This window comes from Lycorma delicatula, chromosome 1, assembly GCF_047948215.1.
Source record: "Lycorma delicatula isolate Av1 chromosome 1, ASM4794821v1, whole genome shotgun sequence".
Taxonomy (NCBI): Eukaryota; Metazoa; Arthropoda; class Insecta; order Hemiptera; family Fulgoridae; genus Lycorma; species Lycorma delicatula.
This window is the reverse complement of record NC_134455.1, coordinates 33,267,973-33,283,401: the sequence shown is the minus strand read 5'-3', so window position 1 is coordinate 33,283,401 and position 15,429 is coordinate 33,267,973. Positions and strand designations below refer to the sequence as shown.

Here is a 15,429-nt window from a genome sequence, read left to right as displayed (position 1 = left end):
CTTTTTTATTTTTAATTGTGTAATGCTGAATTTCTGAGTCCATTTTATTACTAAGTCCCAGTGTATACTGAATAATGTTTAATTATTTCTCATTAGTGGAGAATGTTATTGAATTTGCTGCATTACTGATTCTAACACTTAAACTTATATGTTAATTAGTCATTATTTTGGTATATTTTTTATGATGTTCAATTTATCCATGTAATTTTTTTATGATCAGTTGAAGACAATATCAGGGCATGAAATTAGTGTCAGTTATACACACTCCTACTTGCTTTGCTTGTGGAATACCTAATCGCTTTGCTTTTTGAGTTAAAGAGAAGTTGAATTTAGACTGATGTTTTATGGTTGATTACAATCTTGCCTAAAGTCTATGCAATGAAACCTCAATGCTGTTATTCAAGCATTCATGCACCATTAATTAATGCTTATTATCTAAAGAATCTTCTATCATAATATTAAGAGACAGCTGCTGATACCATCTTTTATGCAGTTTTTATGCAGTTTTTTTTTCAGAGGTATTGAATTTTTCATTAGCTCTTTGGCATATCCTACTCTTCCAGATCTGCTATCTGGGGATATGTTTATGTTTATCGATAGGATAAATAAATGCACTTGTGGTTTATTATTACACTTATTGTATTTAACTTTAAACACTATCTGATTAATTATTGTTAAAATAAAGAATGCTATGCATGTTATATTGCAAAAGCGTATGTATTAAAAATATATTGTATTTCAAAATTTGGTAGGTATAATAATAGTATCTTACTTATACGACTGCTCAAACAGGAGTAATGTATGTAGGGTGTATGTGTGTATGTATATTTGTTGTTCTACCATAGCAGCTCAGTGGTTGAACCGATTTAGATATATGACCCCACGTTTGAATCCTTATATTACAGGAGTGTCATAGCCTAATATACATGGTCCCTAAAATTGTGTTGAACCATTATATCTGATGTCATTTCTATGAACCACCCAACATGCTCTTGATTCATTTGTGGCTACTATTGAGTGAAGTAAATAAACAGTGATTTCTGTTTTAGCTGTGGGGCAGCATCATATGTCACTTTTGCGTGACCAAGAACTTATCTGTGAAACTTTTGAATGTAACTATCAGATAAAACCTATCTATCTATCGCGCGAGAAATTAAACATTAAAATAAATACAAATTCCATTAGTTCATTATTTTTTTTAGAAAATAAAATTTTAAAGTATAGCAAAAGTAAATAAATACAAGCCTGAAGAGCTTCTATAAAGAAAAGAAATCTATTGTTATCAAGCATAGATAAAGGAATTAGAACTGAATTATTAAAAGTATTTGTATGTGTGATAGTGAGAGCAAAACATAAACAGTAGAAGCCCAACAAACAATGAACAAAGACTTTTGAAATGTAGAGTTGCTGGATAGTGTGAAAAATTAAGGGAATGATATAATGAAATGAAGATGTTTTTTAACAAACTGAAAATGAGAGAAATTTCTTAAATTTAAAAGTATGACCAGGCTGGTGAGTCATATCTTTAAGCAGGATAATAATATAATTTTATACTTTAAGGTTTTAAGCACAATGTGCTTAAAACCTGTATTGGTTGAATAAATAATGTATGAGTAAATAATAACCTGTATTAACTGAATAAATAATAAAATGTAAATTTAGATAATACTTTTTAGTATTATCTAATAATTATATAGTAAGCCAGGCGATACTGCAAGGTATCAGATAGATTATATCATGGTTAAGCAAAGATTTAGAAATAAACTCGTTGACTGCAAAACTTACCCTGCAGCAGACATTGATAGCGACCATAATTTGGTGATAATGAAATGTAGATTGGGGTTTAAAAACCTGAAGAAAAGGTGTCAGATGAATCGGTGGAATTAAGAGAAGCTTGAGGAAGAGCAGGTAAAGAAGATTTTTGAGGAGGACATCGCAAGAGGTCTGAGTAAAAAAGATAAGGTAGAAAATGTAGAAGAAGAATGGGAGAATGTTAAAAAGGAAATTCTTAAATCAGAAGAAGCAAACTTAGGCAGAATAAAGAGAACCGGTAGAAAACCTTGGGTTTCAGACGATATATTGCAGCTGATGGATGAACGTAGAAAATATAAGAATGTAGTGATGAAGAAAGTAAAAGGAACTATCGGCAATTAAGAAATGCTATAAACAGGAAGTGCAACTGGCGAAAGAAGAGTGGATTAAAGAAAAGTGTTCAGAAGTGAAAAGAGAAATGAACATTGGTAAAATAGATGGAGCATACAGGAAAGTTAAGGAAAATTTTGGGGTACATAAATTAAAATCTAATAATGTGTTAAACAAAGATGGTACACCAATATATAATACGAAAGGTAAAGTCGATAGATGGGTGAAATATATTGAAGACTCATACGGAGGAAATGAATTAGAAAATGGTGTTATAGAGGAAGAAGAGGAAGTTGAGGAGGATGAAATGGGAGAAACAATACTGAGATCTGAATTTAAGAGAGCATTAAAAGATTTAAATGGCAGAAAGGCTCCTGGAATAGACGGAATACCTGTAGAATTACTGCGCAGTGCAGGTGAGGAAGCGATTGATAGATTATACAAAGTGGTGTGTAATATTTATGAAAAAGGGGAATTTCCATCAGACTTCAAAAAAAGTGTTATAGTAATGATACCAAAGAAAGCAGGGGCAGATAAATGTGAAGAATACAGAACAATTAGTTTTAACTAGTCATGCATCAAAAATCTTAACTAGAATTCTATACAGAAGAATAGAGAGGAGAGTGGAAGAAGTGTTAGGAGAAGACCAATTTGGTTTCAGGAAATATATAGGGACAAGGGAAGCAATTTTAGGCCTCAGATTAATAGTAGAAGGAAGATTAAAGAAAAACAAACCGACATACTTGGCGTTTATAGACCTAGAAAAGGCATTCGATAACGTAGACTGGAATAAAATGTTCAGCATTTAAAAAAAATTAGGGTTCAAATACAGAGGTAGAAGAACAATTGCTAACATGTACAGGAACCAAACAGCAACAGTAATAATTGAAGAACATAAGAAAGAAGCCGTAATAAGAAAGGGAGTCCGACAAGGATGTTCCCTATCTCCGTTACGTTTTAATCTTTACATGGAACCAGCAGTTAATGATGTTAAAGAACAATCTAGATTCGGAGTAACAGTACAAGGTGAAAAGATAAAGATGCTACGATTTGCTGATGATATAGTAATTCTAGCTGAGAGTAAAAAGGATTTAGAAGAAACAATGAACGGCATAGATGAAGTCCTACGCAAGAACTATCGCATGAAAATAAACAAGAAGAAAACAAAAGTAATGAATTGTAGTAGAAATAACAAAGACGCTGTGACGCTAAAATAACTGTGAAGCGCTGAATGTGAAAATAGGAGGAGAAAAGATTATGGAGGTAGAAGAATTTTGTTTTTTTGGGAAGTAGAATTACTAAAGATGGACAAAGCAGGAGCGATATAAAATGCCGAAAGCACAAGCGAAACGAGCCTTCAGTAAGAAATATAATTTGTTTACTTCAAAAATTAATTTAAATAACAGGAAAAGAATTTTGAAAGTATATGTTTGGAGTGTCGCTTTATATGGAAGTGAAACTTGGACGATCGGAGTATCTGAGAAGAAAAGATTAGAAGCTTTTGAAATGCGGTGCTATAGGAGAATGTTAAAAATCAGATGGGTGGATAAAGTGACAAATGAAGAGGTGTTGCGTCAAATAGATGAAGAAAGAAGCATTTGGAAAAATATAGTTAAAAGAAGAGACAGACTTATAGGCCATATACTAAGGCATCCTGGAATAGTCGCTTTAATATTGGAAGGACAGGTAGAAGGAAAAAATTGTGTAGGCAGGCCACGTTTGGAATATGTAAAAAAAATTGTTAGGGATGTAGGATGTAGAGGGTATACTGAAATGAAACGACTAGCACTAGATAGGGAATCTTGGAGAGCTGCATCAAACCAGTCAAATGACTGAAGACAAAAAAAAAATGTTTAGTATTATTAGATAATAACTTAATAAAATGTCTACTTAAAATCACTGTAGTCCAGTGGTGCTTAATTTAAATTTCTATGTAGACAGAAACAAATGCATAATTAGTTTTTACTAATTACCTTTTCTTTTGCCCTTCCAGCATGTTTTTGGACAGATTTGGTAATCAAAGAGCCCTTGCTTTTTCCACCATCTTCTGATCACCTCTGAAAAAACAACTAAACCACTTTCATATTCCCCCCACCGACTAAACTAGAAAAGGGAATAAACAAGGAACGTTCCACACACATGTAGAGTAAAAAATAAATACCTTCTATCAGCACACCAGGGTCGGCACTGCAGGAGCAACAGTCCTCTCTCTCCCTCGCAGCTTCCTATATGCATATGCGCAAAACAGTTGAACACCATGCCACTGGAACTGTGAAGCACGCAGTTGCAATGATTTTTGAATCTTTTTCATAAACTGAGGGGGCTACTGACATCAAGCTTATATTGTATAAGTATAAAGATAAAAGGACTCATTATATTAAATGTTATCGATAATATATCAAGTGGAAATAGGGGATGCCATAGTTTCACAGTGCCTATATGCGTGCCACCACTGCTCCACTGTATAAATCCTTTCTTTCTTTTTTCTGTTTAGCCTTAGAATTACCATTCAGGTATTATTTCAGAGGATGATATGTATACAAGTAAATGAAGTGTAATCTTTTACAGTCTCAGTTTGACCATTCCTAGATGTGTGGTTAATTGAAATCCAACAACTAAAGAACACTGGTATCCACGATTTAGTATTCAAATCCATATAAAAGTAACTGCCTTTATTAGGACTTGAACGCTGGAACTCTCAACTTCTAAATCAGCTGATTACTATATAAATTCTATGATGATTAATTTTCAGTAATGAGCTTTTGATTGTAAATGATTATTCATTCCATATTGAAATATTTCAATTTTTAAAAAATTCAACAATGTTTTAATCTTTAATCTTCCTGTTATTTATATAGAATGAATCTTTCATTAAAACTTTAGAATCTAGTTAGTAAAATAAACATTACTGCAAATTTCAATTTTTTAAATAATTACTTTTCTGAATGGTGGCCTCATTATAAGCTTGCAATATCTTTTTTTTTACTTTTCCAGCTAATGATCTGATAGTTTAAAACTTTTTTATGGTTTGGTATTTTTAATCACTTGGAAGATTTTTATTTTTAATTCTGTATTGAAAATTTTACATTGTGATTTCAAAGTTTTACTAATTATATATGCCACAGTATTGATTAACACAGGACCTTCCCCACATAAACTTAGTACAACCTTCAGTCAAAGGTTTGTAAAACACTTGCTTGTTTTTTTTATTATTGCTCTACATGGCAGAGAATTCTTTTGTCACGGAAACATATTTACATAACTTCATTGTTTTTCTTTTAGGCTTATGTTGCACATTTATCTTGGATTTTTATCTCTGTTGGTAAACTTTTGTTGTATATCTTAATGAGTTTGACTGTTTATTAGATCAATAAGTTCTGATTGAACTAGACTGTAGGTTGTTGTATGTGAGTGTTCGTGTACATGCTCTCTTACTCCTTAAATAAATCACACGTAATAAATTTATAGTATGCATTTTAAAAACTCACGCACATAAGTGGATAGATGCCACTTTATTCATGATTTTATAAAATCTTATACATTTAATTCATATAATCATATATTTTATTCTTGGTGGAGTGATACAGGTAATTAGCTATCCCTAAGCACCAGATAATTAGTTCAAGGCTCAATAATACAAGCAATACTAATGGCTCTATGTTACTGTTCCTGGTCACCATTCTGTTGATGGTTTCTAAATTAACAGCACATCCTGCCCCAACTATTCCCAGATTTTACCAGCTCTGTGGCTTTTACCTTTGTACAATCATTACTTGAACAAAGGAATGGCTGCCTGCAGGTCCCAAACAAAGAAAGTTGCACTGGATACCTGGTGATTTTTCTGGGTTATCACATGAATTAATAATTAGTTCTGTTCATATATTGTTTAAATATTAGTTTCTATACGTATGTTTCAGAATAGAAGGGAATTCAACATGTTGACATCATTAAACTCATACAATTTACTTTTTATTTTTAATAATGAGTAAATTTTTTTTTATGTTTGTAATTTATTCTGTTGCAAACCATTCAACTGATTCTCTAATTTATTTTCTTTCCTCTTTTGTCTAGGGTTAAAAAATAAGATTGCACATTTTCAGTAGTTGTTTTTTCTTCTTAGTTAATTTGCCTAATAGTGTTACAATTTTCTTACATTACTGCAATTATTTTTCTTTTCACATCCTATTGTTCCTCAAATTCATTTTGTTTTACTGCACCAATAGACTACATACATGTTGACTGTGTACATGTTGGCTGTTAACTGCCACATGAAAAGTTACAAACAATATAATTATTATATTGAGTTGTTAAATTGTTAATCATAATAAATAAATAAATTAACAATTATTATAATCCACCTTACCAGCATATTGACATGTTCTCTAGATCTTTTGGCTTACTTGGAAGCCATCATCAAAAATTAAAATTAATGCATCAAATTCAAAGTTTAAAATATCATAGTTAAAATTTAAAAACAGTCGTCATGACTGTTCCAGTCCTACTAGTATACTTCTGTCCTTTGAGTAGACTAGTAGAACCAGTGTATTCATTGCTGTTTTTAAATTTTAACTGTGATTTTTTAAATTAAGTCTTTAATGCATTTATTTTAACTCCTGATCATGGCTTTCAAGTAAGCCAAAAGACCTTTCTGGTGAGGTGGATTATATAAATTGTTAATTTATTTATTTAACATATCAGCGGAACCATGTTTGAGAAATATAGTAAATAAATATTGATATTGTCAAATTTGCTTTGTAAATTATAACAGTATTTATGGAACTTCAGTACATTAATTATAAACAACAATAAAGCAACTGTCATTAACATAATAAACATCACATATTTTATAATAAGTAATGGAGACATTTAATTATTATGAGTTGATATATTTCAGTTTTACAACCACTTTAAATCATACTTAATTAGATTGCTTTTAAAAAAATTTGCACCAAAATAATTTTATGAACTTCAGATGTGCATAGCAAGATAATTAGATTATATTGATTCATTTTTTGTTATATAAATTTTTATTTGTAAATTTATAGTAAATTATTTGAGCAGAATTACTTATTACTAGATTTTTTTAGACTTGATAAACATTACCTGAAAAACATATTAGCCATTAGGCTAAACATTTTTGCCTAAAAAGGACAATCCATTTGAAGTGTACAAAAAAACATAGACTGGGTTGCTTGATCAGTTCAAGAAAAATTGAAACTTCTTTCCTACATGTTTGAGGATCTTAAAACTATTTTTTTTTAATTTTTTATGTAAGCAGTTTACATGTGGCGGCTATTTTTTTTACAGTGTGCACACCTATTTTTGTGATTGTAAGGGTTTATAAAAAAAAATAATAACTAAAAAACTATTGGTCCTGGAAGAATGAAACAAAAACCAATTTAATCATATTTTCTGAAGGTAAAAGATTGGTCCAATAATATATTTATTAATATATTAATAAATATATTTATTAATATATTTTTATCTCTTCTTTCGATGAGAAAATTACCAATAAAGTTGAACATGAAAAACAGTAAAATTTCACTTTTGGTAATTTTTTTCAAGAGGCAGGGATGATATATACAGTTTGAATTTTTTTTATGTTAGTTTTATATGTTAGTAGTTAACAATATTAATGGTGATATATTTAACCGTAAATATTTATGAATTTTTGAAAACTAATTTAAAAAAAAAAATTCAAATTTTGGGTTCAAATAACTACGAATAATACATATCACATTTACAGAAATAATACAATTCTTGTGATTATTCGTTGTTTAATAAATAAAATCAGACCAGTAAGAGTTTTGTAACAAATTTTTCTTCTTCTTCTTCTTCTTGCTTATATGGAATGCTTAAACATTGTTTATTATCTATTATTGTATATCTATTGTTTATTACATGTAGTTAACATGTAGTTTTTTACCTTTTTTGATATCGGTATTGTTTTGTTAAAAACAGTTTTATACAGAAATTTTTGTTTTTTGAACGGAAGAAATGATATCTGCGAGACTTACCATACAGTTTACAATTTCATTGTAATTTATTTGAATATCATTGCGTTTTGATAGATTATTCTTTTATTTTTTTTATGCATTACTGATTGTTATCTTATGGATTTATTCAAAGTTATTGCCTTAGATCAATCAAATTGAATTTCACGGCAAATTTTTTTTTTTGATAGTCACTTCATACCATATTTTTGAATAATGAGCTTTACAAATCGAAAATCCAAGATGTAATATTGCACTTGTTACTTTATAACCCTCTATTTTTATCGTTAAATTTGAATTTAACAATCAATTTATTTAAGCAGTTTACATGTTCGTACTGTTATATTCGATTTTAACAATCGAATTTATTTCCATTTTATTTATTCCTTTTTTAATAAGACTAGTATAATCTCTTGTAAACTAATACTTTCTTGTTTTATTTTTTTTTTTTTAAATAAGTGATGGGAATTAAAGAAATTATTTCATCTTCAGTATTTTCATTTGCATAACAGTATTTATTATTAAAACAAGCTGTAGTATATTTTCTTTTAAATTTTATTAGGTACTTTCCGATTAAATGGAGGCCATCCTAACACAGCACACTGTGACTGTTAGGTTGAGGTTCGTTTACTCTCTATGTTGAAGAAAATATTTTTCTCAATAGATCAGCGCTTATTGTCAAGGTCAAGTTAGTCGGGCCAAGGTCAGTGCTCCACACAGCAGCAGTGGGTTATCATGATCACTATCTGTTATGCTACCTAATATCTAGCAAATAGAATGAATGTGGGGGGAGGGGTAGGCAAAATAGCAGAATAAAAACCATAGGGGCATAGCTCGCCACTATTTAGATTTGTATCTGGCTGAATACATGTGGCAATCGGTAGCTGGTGGCAATGAATTCAACAAGCACCTTGGCGACATTGTCAAGTTTTGGGACTCTGTTCAAGGACAAAAGTAGTTTTTAAAATTTCAAAAATTTTGTGTAATATAAATAAAGGCCTATACTGTGTGTACATGTTTGAGTTTTTTTTAAAAACGTCAATTCTTCCTTATGAAAACAGGTGGCCTCTGTTTAATCAGAAAGTACCTTTTATTATTTCAAGTATATTATCAAGTTTTTGTACGCTATGTAGCACTATCAAATACTGCTATCTAGCGGTGTGATTCGTAAAGGTACATTAAAAAAATGATTAAAATGACATATTTGAGTCCTGCAGTTTATCAAATGAAAAATAAACATTGTCTAACAAAATTCAAGGTATTGTTTGAAAGTATTCTTTATTACTAATCTAATAGAACTGAAATATAATGTCACGCTTACTTTTTCCCCATTTTCATTTACTGCAAGGTTAGGTCATATTTAGAATTGTAAACTTAGTTTGTTGACTTTGTTGCCTCTTACCGACAAAGTTCTAACGATGAGTAACAAGAATTAAAAAAAAAATATATATAATAATAAATTAATATGGAGTTCTTATCAAAAGATATTAAAATACATCAATAATATAGCCCCTGGACTGTACAAATATATAATCCGTTCATTGGCAGAAAAATTTTATAGGCATCTAAATTAAAATCTAAACAAATTTTTTTTCTAAAACTTATAACACAAAAATCACATTTTGATCAAATAAAACTTGTAGTTAAAAACAGATACACATATACATAAGTTGACATACATAATCAATATGTACATTCCTGCCATATCTGTTGGAAATTAACTATAATGGAGTAAAATAAGAGAGCTAATTTAATCTATGCTCTTCATTTCTTCATGACTTTAAAATGAGATTATCTAGGCAATGGGTATTTATTGAAATATTTTATTAAAAACTTTATTATTTATTTTTTTTTTAATATCTGTAACTAGCTCATCCTGTGGTTATTAATTATTAATAAATGCTAAAATCTAATGAACACACAATTAGTATTGTTTAATTTTTATGACCTGCAGAAATCAGTTTATTTAAACATTGCTTTGGTTGTCGGTATTTTACCTATTTCTAGGTAAAATATACCTATTCACTGTGGTATTGTAACTTTCAAGCTTTAAATAGAATTAAAACTGTTGCGTTGTGAATGGATATGAATGGACAATCTTCCATTTAATATTAATAAAAGGGTATATTTAATCATACCTATGTATACTTCCATAAGTATAATTACATGTTACACAGAGGTATATTGTTAATGTTAAAAAATGTTTTAAAGATACAAAAATGAACTTTCAGATCATTGTTTGATGTCCACATAAATATGATTTGTGCAGACCAGTAGTTGGTAAATGAAAAATTTTAAGTTATCTGTGCATTTTTATATTTACATGTTAACTACCTGTAATAAATAAGATGTTATTTAAGTAAGACATTCTGAAGACAGATATTTCCATGTAGTTTGCAGACTATTTCAGTGTGTACATATAAGGCCATAGTATGTTTGTTTTATGTATACTGTTACTAGTGCATTTGGGATAAATTACTGACCTGTTTAAATGACCTCATTGGTTTAAAATAAGATATAAAAAAATTGAATTCTCTCCATTTAATATATGCTTAAATAATTGTCATTAATACCATTAATGATAATTGTATTATTTATCTAGTTTATTCATTTATTTATTTTACTTTAAATATACTTTAATATATACTTACTTACTTTAATATGAACTTTAAATAATCTTTTTTAATTGTTTATTTTGTGGCACTGCTCTGATCGTTTTAGTGTAGTTCCCTTGATCTATTCAAATAAATTCTGGAGCAGTCTTTTTTTTTACCCGTAGGATTTGGATAATTGCCCTTCTGGACAATTAAATGTTAATTACATTTACATGTTAAGGACAGCCTTAACATTTATTGTCAGCTGTTTAAAGGAGTGAATGCATATCTCTTCAGTATTATGATTGGAGATGTAACATGAGTGAAGTATGTATTTGTAGAAGCTAAATGACAGTTCAGAAAGTAAATGTAACTTAATCCCTTAATAAGCTATTGAAACATATGCAGATAATACAGAAATGAAACCTGATAGCTGCATTCACTACCATTAAATATTATAGGCTAAATTCATAGAATCTTGGATCACAGTAACGTAAGAGATCTGAAATGCTTAAGCAACCCTATAAAAGTCAATTGAAAATAATTAGAATCTAATTCTTTCAAAGATTGCCGTTCAGGAATACTTTTATGGTCCTACTTCATGGATACACAAACACTCTATTTGAGCACTTCAAGTGGGATACTTTTACTATTCACTGTTAAAGCACTAACTGGGGTCAAGAAATTATTATATCTTCACAAAGATGGTCTGGTTGGGTACCCAGTGCTTTAAAACCAGTAAGGAGCTCAAAGATGAGGTTAACTACTGGATGTGTACCAGAATGATCTCATTTCATCCATCCAGAAGATTCTGGGTTGGAATCCCAGGGGATTGGCTTTCATAATCATAATTCCATTCACTAGCCTTAGGGCTTCCTGTGGGAAATTGGTCATTAGGGACAAAATACTTAAACATGATGAACAAACAGCTTTGTGCATTATATGTATAAAACATTTAAGAGATACTTTCGTATTTCACCATATACAATTGTATTCCAGTTTTTGTATTCCTTTTGAGGGTCATTACTGTAATTTATTTTTGTTATAGACTGATCAATTTAAGATGAATAGATTGCTTTTTAAACATTTTTTTTTTTTTTTAGAATAAATATATCATTTTGCTACCACTTATTCAAAAACATTATGTATTTGTGTCAGAAATTTCTCAATAATTGTTCATTGTTATAAAACAGCAATTTTAATCTTTCGCCCTGTAGAATTTGACTATATAATTGACTATTTTCCTTGTAGAATGTGATGTAAATGCTCTTTTCTTCAAGCCAAACAATATGCTGTGATGTTGTTTGTACTATTTTTTATTAGTGATTAGTGTTAACACTAATACACTGTTTTAAAATCACAAGAATTTTAAATATGTGTTTGTTAGCAATGACTAACATACTATGCTTAAATCCATTTTAACATTCATTAAATAAATGTACAGAAATTTCAGGTTTATCTGATTATATTATTTAAGAATTCAACAGACTAATTTCTTAAGGAAATTTTTCTATTCTAAATAAATTAGTTGAGTGATATTTTAAATTATTAGATAATTATTAGAAATGGAAATGAAACCATTACAAGAAGCTTCTTAGACTGTTTTATTGACTTTATTTATGGTCACTATGGTACTAATAGTTCACATTAAGCAGAATATTATTTTCTATACAGTCACCATTATTTTCTAAGTAATTTTTTAACCGAGCTACTAGTTTCTATTATAGCTTACATAGAAATTCACCGATTTCATGCAGTACTTCATTACTGTTAGCAACATTTTCTTAACTCTAAGATTGTTAAGAACCAACTCTAGTAATGGAAGGGAATATGTGGAAGTCATTAGATGTGAAGTCAGGGTTGCAAACTAAAACTTACCATTAGAATAACTGAATATTTTTAATAATATACATGGTTTAAGTAAATAAAAGCAATTCGGATGTCAGGATCTGATATCAGTGTTCTTGAATAGCACATTCATGCCAAACATTTTTAGTAAAATTACAATATTCTACTGATTGCATTGTAGTGGTGTCCACTACAATGCAATTGTTTAACTGTCCACTTTATTAAAGAATTGGGGACCGCACCTCACTTTCAAATGAAATAGATTTAAATGAAGTGCAGAAAAAAATTTATATATGCAATTTAATAGGCGCGTACAAGGAAATCATGCGATGTCCACATCAGATTTTTCAATATTATAATTACAATTTTGGTGTTTTTGTAGGTGATTGAACTTATTTAGAAAGTGATTCAAATTGTTTGTTGAAGATCTTGTATTTGCATACTAAACTTTTTTTTGTGTGCATTAATGCTATGGATTATTTCAATTTATATCTTGTTTTTTTACTTGCAATTCTAAATTTAAATCACTTGATGTTAATATAAAAAATGTAAGAAATTCCAAATCACAAAGTTTCATCATTTAAATCTTCACATTCTAGATCTTTCTCCTTGAGAAAGATTTTTATTGTTTAATAAATTACACAATCATTGTTGAGATTTATTTCTTTTTAGCCATGTCCCATTATTTCTCATGCTATGTCCCATTATTTCTTTTGTATTTAATCTTTTGCTGACTAACACTTTGTGAATTATGCCGTGGTAGCTCAAAAAGTTGGGAATTCATCAACATTTTGGCATAGCGTTATAAATTCATTTATGCGGCCATCATTGCTGCTGCTCCATCTGTTATTTAAACTAATTTAAAATGTGGTAATTTCAATTAGTAAGGAAATTGTTAAAAGAGTTGAATATATATATGTACACACCTAATCCTTACTTTCAAAAAAAATCATACCCAACAATTCTTCTTTAGATATTTAATCTTTCAAAATTATAAAAATGATCAATTGTGTTGTATCATATATATTTGTTGATTCATCGAATTGAAGAGAAAAACAAGAACATCTGTTAATGTGATTAGGCAACTGTACCATTATATTTTCATTAATTTTCTCTGTCCTCTGCATCATAATATTTTGAGGCAATTCAGATATTTAATTGTAGCAATACTTTCAATCTTCTTCTGAAAATCATTAAAAAGTGATTCTGATATTTCTGAGAAAGTTTCTTTCATAAATTCTACATCAGAAAATGGTTTACATTTTTTTGCTGAAATAAGGCTTACTTTGAATAATGCAATAGTCAGTCGTGCATGTGATTTCAACTTGGGCTTTATAAAAACGTACTTACATGTCTACATGCATGTCTACATGCATCCCATGATGCAAAATGGGCCACATTGTTAGAAGACGTTACAACCACTACAGAGCGAGTTGCAAATTATGTTTTAAAATGTATTGATGATAAATTAAAAGTAAACTTTCTCCTGATCAACTCTTCTTGTCTTATTTTATTATTTTATTTCTTTTCAGTGATGGTCACTTCAACACTCTTGGTGTTTCTTTTATTGGCTTCGATGTCTATATTCTGGCAAAAACAAAAACCAACCAGATTCTACAGAAAACTGAAGCCTGACAGCATTTGATTAACACACATTGCTTTTTAGTTTCACAAAAAAAAAAAAGATTGAGATATAAAAAGTTTAAATCTGTACTTAAATTTATAAGAAAATCAGTACTTAATTGTGTGTAACTTGGTGTAATTATTTTTTTTTTAGATTTTAAATTATTTTTTGTTAACTTCATTACAATAATGTTACCGTGTGTAACATTCTAGTCACTAAAAGATTTCATTTTAGCTGATAATATACTGCAGTAATTTTTTATGTTATTTTGAATGTATCGCTATTTAAATTAGCAAAACTATTTTAGTTTATGGCATTTGAATTTAATACTTTTATTTTTAAAAAGTTATTCACTAAGTTTTTAAAAATAGAAAATTACATTTTTATTATTATTTCTTTAATATTTTTAATTTTTTTTAATAATAATCAAGTTTTTGTTTTTTTAATTTAAAATATTTTATTATTGTTACCTGCATTTTTTATTCGCAAATTATTATTGATAGTTAGATTACATCAAATCTTAAATCTAATTGAAATATGTGTAATAATGGAATGTATGTTTACATATTTAATCATTTTTTTAATCATTGAAATTTAAATAAATTTATATCTATAAGTTTTAATTTTTTGTTAGAAAAAATAATTAATTTGAATTTATATATAATTTTAATATAACTAAGTACCCATCCAAAAAAAAAATATATTTACAGAATTTTTAACTTATATTTAAATTCTATAAAATTGAGAATGGTCCATGTATTTTTTTAATCTGTAGTTTTCTATTTGTGTTTGACATTAATGAATAAATACTTAATTTATTTGATTAAGAAATTTCTTGTCCTTGTATGTTTTTTTGTATAATGTTTCTTAAAAATTAATTAATGGATTCTGTGATGACTTTAGAAACAGTATATGACTAAGATAGTTCTAAGCATGTTTTAAAATAGTTGTTAAATAGAGTTCAGTTATAAAATACAAATTTAAAACTTGATTAAAGTCCAACTTGAAATGTTTTTTCACAATTAAAGAATTGTTTTGTAGTACAGTTTGTTTAATATTAAGAGTAGTACAGAATTTAATGTACAGCGATTTTACAATTCAGTGCCTGAACCTTAACAGAGTACTTATTACAGTTCTGAACTAAATACACATTTCAGGAGCAAACTTTAAAAATTTGTTTTTTTCACAAATCTGAGAAATGTTTTTTCTTGGTTGTTTAGAATGTTTT

At 28.7% G+C, this 15,429-nt stretch overlaps 1 protein-coding gene across 1 annotated transcript in view; it reads left to right on the top strand.

Annotated features, from left to right (window-relative positions):
* LOC142317301 (prostatic acid phosphatase-like) overlaps positions 1–14,973 on the top strand; it is a 106,076-nt gene extending 91,103 nt beyond the window's left edge. The window contains exon 8 of the mRNA XM_075353738.1: positions 14,110–14,973. Coding sequence (XP_075209853.1) covers positions 14,110–14,222 — 113 coding nt within the window. The 3' untranslated portion in view covers positions 14,223–14,973. The remainder of the gene's footprint in view (positions 1–14,109) is intronic.
* The last annotated feature ends 456 nt before the right edge of the window (positions 14,974–15,429 follow it).